Raw genomic sequence first — 10,311 nt, forward strand, 5'->3', positions numbered from 1 at the left:
CGTTCAAAATCTGTTTTAGCATCTAATTTCTAAACAATTAACCAGGTATGCAATCAATGACTGATTTATTTCATTCAACTGACTTCAAAAACTATTCGAAGCAGGTGGAAGAAAATAACAGAAATGTAAGATATTACTACCAGCTCCGGATATACACAACTACCGGAAACATAACTTGCTACTAGGTACAATGCTTGATGGCAAGATGCTAAAGGATATCAGAAAACATTCTCACGCTATACAACCCTATTTGAACGAGTTGTTATTGTTTACTGGAGTTATAACGGTGTTTACTATGGTAAACATTTTCCCATTTATTTATGATTGACGATCCCAGTCTGAAAAGGCGCTCTTAAATTCCATGGAACGACATACCCAGCGACTGATAAAGAGAAGAAACGAACTTTCAAATTGTACTACGTTTTATTCCTTTTTGGAATTTAGATAATTTCTCGTAGCTGATTAGCCCATGTATGAATATATTTATATACATGTGAGCGTATATGTTTGTTTACAAAGGTATATCGATTGAATAAGGAATAGAAGATTTTTTAGTACAAAGTTTTTATGATTTCTTTGAGTAGACCAACTACCGATAAAAAACATTACCAAACCAAAATACCCGAAGAATTATCTAGTTTATGTAACCATGAATAGTTTAAAAAGTAACGATTCTTGATTATGTATCCATAAACCAAAATACCACCACAAGAAAATATAGCGCGAATGGAAAGAAAAAAATTTAAGCCAAGACTAGTTATCTGTTTTGAAACTCTCTGAGGCACCTTTTCATAAGAATCGGGAAATATTCCCCGCTGTAGTTGACATTACCTTGCATAAAACACATTCTGCGTTGTGTTTAGCCTATTTGGCTGTATTCTCACATGGCGGAATGTTCTTTCAAAGTTGGAAGTAGAGAGAAGATTCGCTCCAGGAGGCTTCCTACTTACTGAGCATAGGCAATTTGCTCACACGTGTACGACGCAAAGTAGAATTTTTCTGCTCTGTGAAACCATCCAAAGAGAGAATTCGTATGCCTAAGGACTGGGTTTTGCAGTAGTTTCTGTTGTTGGGAAATTATCGCAATGCATTTTCTTTTTCGTATACGAGCAAACATCATCCACATGTTTTTTTTTTCTTTTTTTTTTTAGTACACAAATGTTTCTTCATTTACTTTTCTTGTGTCACTAAGTAGGAAAAATAATGAAAATCTTAATTACGTGTCTAAACTAAGGAAACTTACATAGAAAAAAAATGACCAGATTCATTAGATTAGAATCATGAATTTGACCTATGTAATCTAGACCCGGGGTTTGGGAGGCCATTCAGTACTCAGGTACACACAGGGGAAAACCTCTCAGTTGTACTATGAAGTAAAAGGTAAAGAAGATGGACTACAGGATGAAAGAAAGGGCGAGTGGAGGGAGAAATTATAGAAAGGAATACATAAGAAAAACACTTCTGTCCAGGCTATGGTTAACACGATTGTCTGAAAATATTTAATTTTTCATGTAACCTATATGATGATTAGCAAGTGCCTGACTATATATCCCTTTATTGTTATATTGCCTATTAGAATTTCTTCTATGGTCTTTAATCTATAATAAGCTTATGATTTCAGCATATAAAAACTAACAGTCCAGTACAAGGCCTTATTCATTATCATGTTCTGTGGCTGCTTTCCTCTTGCTAAGGGTAGAAGAGACTATATCTATGGTAAGCAGCTCTTCTAGGACACTCTAAAATCAAACCATTGCTCTCTAGTTTGGGTAGTGCCTTAGTCTCTGCACCATGGTATTTCATTGTCTTAGGGTAGAGTTCTCTTGCTTGAGGATACACTCGAGCACACTATTCTATCTTAATTCTCTTCCTCTTGTTTTTAATAGTTTATGAAATATTTATTTCTATGTTGTTACTGTTCTTATTTTTATTTTCAATTGTTAATTACTTTTTTTGTAGTTTCCTTATTTTCTTTCCTTACTGGGCTTTTTTCCCTGTTGGAACCATCGGGCTTATAGCATTCTGCTCTTCAAACTACGGTTCTAACTTAGTTATATTAATAATAATAATAATAATAATAATAATAATAATAATAATGATGATAATAATAATAATAATGATAATAATAATAATAATGATAATAATAATAATAATAATAATAATAATAATAATAATAATAATAATAATAATGTAGTCTACCGGTAAACGGCTGTAAAATTGAGTTTCGTCTCCAATCACAACTGAAGAATAACGAAATAACCATGCTGAGCAGTTGTGCTATTTATGATTGTTATAATATGAAAAATAAAATAAAAAAAGGTTCATCAAAGCATTTGTTTCTTTCGTTATCCAAGGAATAAAAACTTTTGAGATGCTTGGATCCAAGCATGTCGACAATCAGAAAAGATGTATCCCGAGCATGCCATGATTTTTTGTGTGCATTTCACTGAACCTTATTAGATGCGTTAAATGCTAAAAAAACTCATAATTGGTCCTTTAAATATATTGCTTTGGGTCTCACTTACCCAAGTTTTAGCCCAAGGTGCTACAAATATTCAAGACAATAAAAAGGTAAGTATCAGGAATGGATAGATAAAGAGATTGCGAGAGTGTGGAATGAAAGAGCATATCATTACTGAGCTATAGATGGATCGCAGTGGCTCACGCGAGAGGAGGGGCAAAGTGGGTCTTATTTTCATCTCACGATTGGTTGACCCGTCACTGTATGGATCCTGCTGAATATTTAGACGTCATTTTTGACGTGTCGGGTACAATAGTACGTGCATGAATAATGCTACTGAAAAGGTATATGTAGATTGGTTATTCAACGTAGCAATGAATTAAATACTAGGTAGTGCAATATTGTGCGGATATGGAGAATTTCCACAAAAGGGTAATACAATACGTAACAGCAATGATTTTTTCATCAAAACATTCCCTGTGTTCTTATTGGTGAAACACTCAATTGTGAAAATTTGAATTATCATTCAAAGGAAATTTCATTTCTATACATATGTCATACCATTTTAGTTTAGAATTCCCATATAAATCAATATTTCTTCACTATTCATAAATCATCTCACTAAAAAAAGCACAAGTTACTTGTCTCGAAAAATATGTGATAATGGAAGTCGTAAGACAGGCATTGGGATTCCCTTTCTTGCTTACGGTTTTCTGAAACCTTTCGTTACTTAAAATCTAGGATTACCAATATTTCTCCCATTCTTCTCCTTGTTTCCATCGGGCCTGGGATAGAAGAAAATGTTGCCTGTTTCACGAACTTAATAGAATAGGAAATGAAGTGAGTGAATGGCTTCCAGTTAGAGTGGGACTGAGACAGGGATGTGTGATGTGTCCATGGTTGTTCAATTTGTTTGTTGGTGGAGTTGTGAGAAAAGTGAATGCTTGAGTCCTTGGTCAAGGATTGAAACTGATAGATGAGAGTGATCATGAGTGTGAGGTTAATTTCTTGTTTGCGGATGATACAGTATTGGTTGTAGACTCGGAGGAAAAGCTGGGTCAATTAGTAACAGTTTGGGAGGGTGTGTGAGAGGAGGAGGAAGATTAAGAAATACATGAGAAGGGAAGGTGATGCTAGATTGAATGTTGAATGGAGAGATAATTGAGAAAGTAGTCCAGTTCAAGCACTTGGGGTCTGTTGTTGCTGAAAATGGTGGGGTGGATGCATATTGTTCTTTTTTTATGTTGGCTACCTTTCAAAATTTGGGAAGTGCCGGTGGTAGATAGATAGATAGACAAACTTGTGATAGGCAATCATTTTCAAAGCTAAGATTTGTATTATGACTGAAATCGAGAATTCATTCGCTTATTACCAAACTATCATTATCTATTCTTTGAATTATCAATGTACTCATTAATGAATCTATCTATTTTTTTTATAAATCTATCTATTTTTTTTATAAATCTATTTATTCTTTTATATAGTAATTTCTCTATTCTAAATTTTGGGATTCAGAATGAAATCAACAGTTGTTACTGTTCATTCTGTATCTGCATCGAAATCTCTAACCTCAAATATGGAATTGGAGTTGTTTAATATATCATTTAAGATTCTTTGCATGAGTAAACACATTTTAGCTGACACAAACAACCAGCATTTTGGTAATTTTATTAAGACTTCATAGAATTAGGCAAATAGAATACCGACTGGTCAATGAAATCAAATTTGTACATGGTTGATTTATCTATAACTTTTTCGTCGTCTCCTTTCTATGTTGTAATACAATTGAGGATTGTAATTGACATTTTTATGAAACTAACTATTTATATAATTTCAACTTATAGCAAATTTAAAGAAATTTATAGCTATGCCGTTAAAACCGCTAGAGAAAAAATAAAATCATGAAATCGTCGGCAAACTGGTCATAATAAAAAAATAAAAAAAAATTAAGATCTCATTGCAGAACAGACTACATAAAGCATTTTTTTTTTTTTTTTTTTTTTACTAGGATCTCCAGAACAGTTAGCCTATGCCAGCCTTGGCGCTACGTGATTGCGAACTTAGAACGAGCGCGTAATGTTTGGCAAAATCGTAAACTCGGAATTTACAACCGACGGGTTTCTCGTTGTTTACGACACAAAAATCAAGACAATGCAACGAAACCTGATGATCTGGATATGGACATGAATTCCTCGTGTCGGAGATTTGTGGGGCTTTGCAGCTGTTTGCTATGAAAGGACTTACTTCCTGTGGTGGAATAATAATATAAATCTCTTGACAAATGTTAGTGAAAGAAAGCAAAAGGTGTCACGATGCATTACGGTTTATTTCCTCACACGTTTTGTTATTGCTGAGACATACCCGTAACCATCAATACACCCACATAAGTACATACAAACATGCAGGCATACATAAATAAATATATGTGTGTGCACTATATATATATATATATATATATATATATATATATATATATATATATATATATATAAATAATATATATATATATATATATATATATATATATATATATATATATATTGTTATAGGCGACACAAACTCAGAAACTCAACTTTAACCTTTATTCCGTTAACAGTAGTAGTAGTAGTAGTAGTAGTAGTAGTAGTAGTAGTAGTAGTAACAGTAGTAACAGTAGTAACAGTAGCAGTAGTAGTAACAGTAGTAACAGTAGCAGTAGGTTCATTCCTGAAAGGAATTATTACAAACTTTAAATACTGTACATTATTAAATAGCCCATAATATTCAATAAGTCATAACGGTGACATGATGTACCTTAATACATCTTGCAAAGCTAATTAAATATAATGTTCTAAACAAGACACTTTCATTGCCACTTTAAAACACATTTTATCATATTTATAGGACAATCAAATGGTAAATATCACAAATAAACCAATTTACGCCTTTTAACGCTTAAATGAATAAGACATATAAAACAAATATATACATATAAGTTCGTCAAAAAACTTACATCTGTGTGCCCAAAATGAATCCTTACAAAATATATAGAACTGTTCTCCTTGAAAACCTTGCTTGAACTGCCAAAGAGACTTCATAATTTTAGAAAGTAAGATGATATCGTAATTTGTTTACACCTCTCAACTTTTTAACTACCACTTACAAAAGTAACGACATTGTTTTTCCAACCAGATGGGTTTGTGTTTCTGCATCAACATACTCAGCCTCATAAACAGATTAAACCTGTTTATCAAAATATACACCTACACATGCAGACACAATAAATCACAATACAAACTCTTTGAATTCAAAACACTTCCACGATTCACTTATTCACCTAAACAAAATTAAACATCTTCATAACTCAAATAATATATAATATCAAATGATAGGCCATAAGAACAACATAATATCACGTTACATTTAACATGAAAATCCTAGCCTTCAACTTCAACTAATAACACTAGCTTCTGAATAGGACGGACAATAACCGAAGAAAGTGTCTTAATCTTGGCACTGAAAATTGTTCCTTTGTCATCAGGGTATACTTCTATCACTCGCCCCATTGGCCAGTGATTCCTTTGCTCAATGTTACTCTTTACCAAGACCACATCGCCAACAATTAGATTTCTTCTTGGTTCATTCCACTTTTGTCTAGTCTGTATAGTGATCAAATAATCTTTTCTAAATCTTGACCAAAACATGTTGGTCAGATATTGAACGCATCTCGACCTTCTCCTCATGTAAACATCATCCTTTTGAAACAAGCCAGGAGGAGGTATCACATAAGATTTTGGAATCAACAAATGGTTTGGAGTTAGTGGCTCAAGGTCTTCTACGCTGTCACTTACAGTGGTTAACGGTCTTGATTGACGATGCTCTCAACCTCACAAAGCAGAGTCCGTAAACTTTCGTCATTTAGCCTTTCACCAAATTCCTTCACCAGTGCAGAAAACACTTTTCTAACTGTTCTCATTTGGCGCTCCCAACAACCACCCATGTGGCTTGCTGCAGGTGGATTGAATTTCCATTCAATATGATGATGCGACAAATACTTCTCAATCTTCTTTTCCTCCATCTCATCAAGAGCTGCCTTAAGTTCTCTCTCAGCCACATGGAAGTTGGTTCCATTATCACATCTGATAACCTTAGGATGACCTCTTCGAGAAACAAATCTTCGCAAAGCATTTATGAAAGAGTCAGATTGTAAAGTGTTTGCAGTTTCCATATGAATTGACCTACTAAACAAGCAGGTACATATCACACCATACCTCTCTAACTCCTTTCTTCCTTCCTTGGTGTAATAGGGTCCAAAGAGGTCAATACCAACATTACTGAATGGTGGTGAAGGTTTCAATCTGTCTGCTGGAAGATCAGCTATCTTTTGACTCAAAGCTGGTTCTTTCAACTTCCTGCAAGTAACACAATGAAATAACACATTCCTGACAGTTGCATTTGCATTGATGATCCAATACTTCTGCCTTAGACTTGAGAGAACATGGTTTCCACCTGAATGAGCTAATAATTCATGCTCATATCGTATCAACAATGTAGTCACATGATGCTTCTTTGGTAACAGTATGGGATGTTTGGCAGTGTGGGGAATGTCAGACCTTCTTATCCTACCTCCAACCTTCAATAATCCATCCTCAGAATCAAGAAAGGGATCAAGCTTATATATTGGACTACTCTTGCCAACTGACAATTCCCTTGATAAAGCCTTCACTTCATCACCAAACACCTCCCGTTGAACATACATTATGATTGCCCTTTCAGCATCAGTGGTTACACAACCTTTCCTTTTACCACTAAGGATTGACTTTAGTTGTTGAAATACAGAAACTTCCTTTTGTAACCTTGACCAACAAGAGAAATATTCAATTCATCTTGTAAACCCATGATGTTCTTCAGAAATTGTGACCGCAGACACATCACTCTTATCATCAACACAATCTGCACACACATACTCCTGTGAGGGCAAATAATCAGATGCAATAAATGATGGGCCATGAAACCATTCGTCATACTGCAAAAACTGATGTACACTAATACCTCTTGATGCCACATCAGCAGGGTTATCACTGGAGTTTATATATCTCCATTGCTCAGGCTGGGAGTAGTCCCTTATAACCCTGACTCTGTTGGCTACAAAAACAGGGAACCTTTTAGTGTTGCTATGAAAATAGTGAAGGACTGTTGTTGAATCTGTGTAGTACACTACCTTGCCAACAGTAAACTCCAACTCCTTCAGGATGTGTTGAGCAACCTTGACAGACACAGTTGCAGCTGTAAGTTCTAACCTAGGTATAGTCACCACCTTTTTGGGAGATACTCTTGATTTTCCCATGACAAGATTTCACTGAACTTGGTTTCCATCGTGAAGAACAAGGTATGCTGCAACACCATAACCAACTGTACTTGCATCGCTGAATAATACAAGACTCGAACCTGTCACATTACCAAACCCACTTGACTTGAAGCATCTTGGTATTGAGAGCTGCTCCAGTAAATGAAGACCTTGTATCCAATGTTCCCACCTTTCAGCTGGCTCATCTGGAATCCTCTTATCCCAGTCCAAACTCTCAACTTGACACAATACTTGTAACAGTTTCTTGGCCGGTAAGATGATTGGAGAGAGCAACCCAAGGGGATCATATAATGATGAGATAGTTGATAACAATCCTCTTCTGGTGAATGGATTATCCTTGAGCTCAATTGAGAACTTGAATGAGTCTTCTTTAAGGTCCCATAACATTCCTAACGCTCTTGTCATTAAACTCCCCATGTCAAGATTAAACTTGTCACTTTCAACCGAACAATCTTCAGCAGGCAAAGCTTTAAGGACATCACTTGAATTGCTGACAAATTTAGTTAACCTAAATCCTCCTTCACCAGTTGCAGATACCAAATCCTTCACCAACTTCACTGCTGTAGGAACATCAGCACATGACTTCAAACAGTCGTCAACATAGAAATTGTGCCTTATGGTGTTGCCAACAGTTGAATCATACTTCTCATCTGCTTTGTCTGCTGTGGCCTTCAATGCAGTATTTGCAATACTCGGTGATGAGATTGCTCCGAAAATGTGAACAGCCATTCGGAATTCTTCAAGAGGTCGATTGATGTCACCATTAGGCCACCACAAGAATCTAACATAGTCCTGATTCTCAGGGGGAATCTTTATTTGCAAGAACATAGCTTCAATATCTCCAATGAATGCATAAACCTCCTGCCGGAATCTAATGAGTACTCCCGTCAATGAATTGGTGAGGTTTGGATCCTGTAGCAGAACATCATTCAATGACACACCTTCAAACTTGGCACTACAGTAAAAAACAACCCTAATCTTCCCTTTCTTGGGATGAAAAACTGCATGATGAGGAAGATACCAAACAGGAATCTTATTGACCTCATCATCCGGGATCTTGTAAGCATAGCCTTTTTCAAACAACTTGTTCATGAATGCTGTGTACTGCCGTCTGTAATCTTCACTATTCTTCATCTTCCTCCTTTGCCACTTAGCTCTGCTATCAGCCTGCTTCTTATTGTTAGGAAGATTCACATCGGGATCTCTGAAAGGCATGGGTAGCTGAAAGTGACCATCTCTAAATTCAATGTCATCCTGGCACCATTTCACAAATCTTGTGTCCTCAAAAGATAAGCCACGCTCATCAGGAACTGACCCAAGATCCCTTTCTGAAAAATCTAACTCAAAGTACTTCCTAATACTTTCAACAGTAATACAGTCAGTAACATTTTGAACATCAGATACAAGTAACCTGTGACATGAAACCCCATTTGAACTAACCTTAACATGTACAGGCCCATTAACTGTCCATCCATGCAAATATCTTACTGCAAAGGGGCCATAACCTGAAGTGGGTACAACCTCTAAAGGTTGTAAAGCTGTTGTACAGTTACTACCTATCAAAATTCCTATGCCTAACTCTGGCTGATACACTGGAATCTTATTAATAACACTTGATAAATGAGGCCAATCCTTTAACACTTCATACCTTGGAATTTGATCATGATTAACAGGAATATCCTTTTGTGTGAATACCTTTGGTAATACAACATCATTATTACCATGTATATCAGCAACAACAAGACCATTTACAATAAAGGTTTTAACCGTATCAGTCCTATGCATTGTTTGCAACTTGATAGCTGTTTCAATACCTTTACAGTTTAATTGATCCTTGATACTATCTTTAATGAAACAACCTGTACTGCCCGTATCATAAAAGGCATAAGTTTGTACTACATTGTCGCTACCCTTTACACGTAATTGCACAGGCAAGATTGATTGCAACACTGTATCAGAAATTGTACATGCAGAAGACCTCACATTACTTAGAGTCTGAGTATTACCTTGACCTGGAGTGCGACCTTCACCTTGAGTACCATCTTGACCCTTAGCACAACCTTGACCTGTACTTTCAGACTGTGCACTAGCTTGTGACACAATTACACTGTTGCTGTCAAGCATCCTAAAATTCTCAATGTGCAGAGTGGTAGGATGCCTTTTGTTAGATGTCTTGCACTGCCGTCGATTGAGACACCTTTTTGAATTGTGGTTATTGCCCAAACAACTGAAGCAAAGACGGTTGACTTTAACAAATTCTCGTCTTTCATCCACACTCCTGTGCAGAAATTGAGGGCACTCCTCAAGGTCATGATGACCACTACAGAGTTGGCATTTCCTAGTATACTGGCTGACAGAATTTGATGGTTGCACTGTCACTGCAAACGATTTTTGCTTGGTCTGACTTGAGCCATGATTTGCCTTTGCCATTGAAAAAACACACACTTTACCCAAAGCTTCCCTGCTGAATACAGGATCCATTGCTGCCTCTTGCTGCATTCTG

General features: G+C 36.0%; 3 protein-coding genes across 3 annotated transcripts; all 3 read right to left on the reverse strand.

Annotated features, from left to right (window-relative positions):
• Nucleotides 1-6,296: 6,296 nt before the first annotated feature.
• On the reverse strand, nucleotides 6,297-7,199 carry LOC137650783 (uncharacterized). The gene has a single exon (XM_068383939.1). The coding sequence runs from the start codon at nucleotides 7,197-7,199 to the stop codon at nucleotides 6,297-6,299; it is 903 nt and encodes a 300-aa protein (XP_068240040.1).
• Nucleotides 7,200-7,322: 123 nt separating this feature from the next.
• Nucleotides 7,323-7,787, reverse strand: LOC137650785 (uncharacterized). The gene has a single exon (XM_068383940.1). It carries the CDS (start codon nucleotides 7,785-7,787, stop codon nucleotides 7,323-7,325), a length of 465 nt encoding a protein of 154 aa, XP_068240041.1.
• Nucleotides 7,788-7,796: 9 nt separating this feature from the next.
• Nucleotides 7,797-10,307, reverse strand: LOC137650786 (uncharacterized). The gene is made up of 2 exons (XM_068383941.1): nucleotides 8,595-10,307; nucleotides 7,797-8,477 (listed from the first exon to the last, which is right to left on the reverse strand). Exons 1-2 carry the CDS (start codon nucleotides 10,305-10,307, stop codon nucleotides 7,797-7,799), a joined length of 2,394 nt encoding a protein of 797 aa, XP_068240042.1.
• Nucleotides 10,308-10,311: the final 4 nt, after the last annotated feature.

This window comes from Palaemon carinicauda, chromosome 12 (genome assembly GCF_036898095.1).
Source record: "Palaemon carinicauda isolate YSFRI2023 chromosome 12, ASM3689809v2, whole genome shotgun sequence".
NCBI classification, from domain to species: Eukaryota; Metazoa; Arthropoda; class Malacostraca; order Decapoda; family Palaemonidae; genus Palaemon; species Palaemon carinicauda.

What these genes read in the sequence shown, in the direction of transcription:
- LOC137650783 (XM_068383939.1), bottom strand. Translation starts at nt 7,199, where the DNA reads ATGTATGTTCAACGGGAGGTGTTTGGTGATGAAGTGAAGGCTTTATCA.
- LOC137650785 (XM_068383940.1), bottom strand. Translation starts at nt 7,787, where the DNA reads ATGGGAAAATCAAGAGTATCTCCCAAAAAGGTGGTGACTATACCTAGG.
- LOC137650786 (XM_068383941.1), bottom strand. Translation starts at nt 10,307, where the DNA reads ATGCAGCAAGAGGCAGCAATGGATCCTGTATTCAGCAGGGAAGCTTTG. An exon ending in CCCCTGAGAATCAGGACTAT is followed by an intron (nt 8,478 to 8,594) that starts GTTAGATTCTTG and finishes ACTGCATTGAAG; the next exon opens with GCCACAGCAGACAAAGCAGA.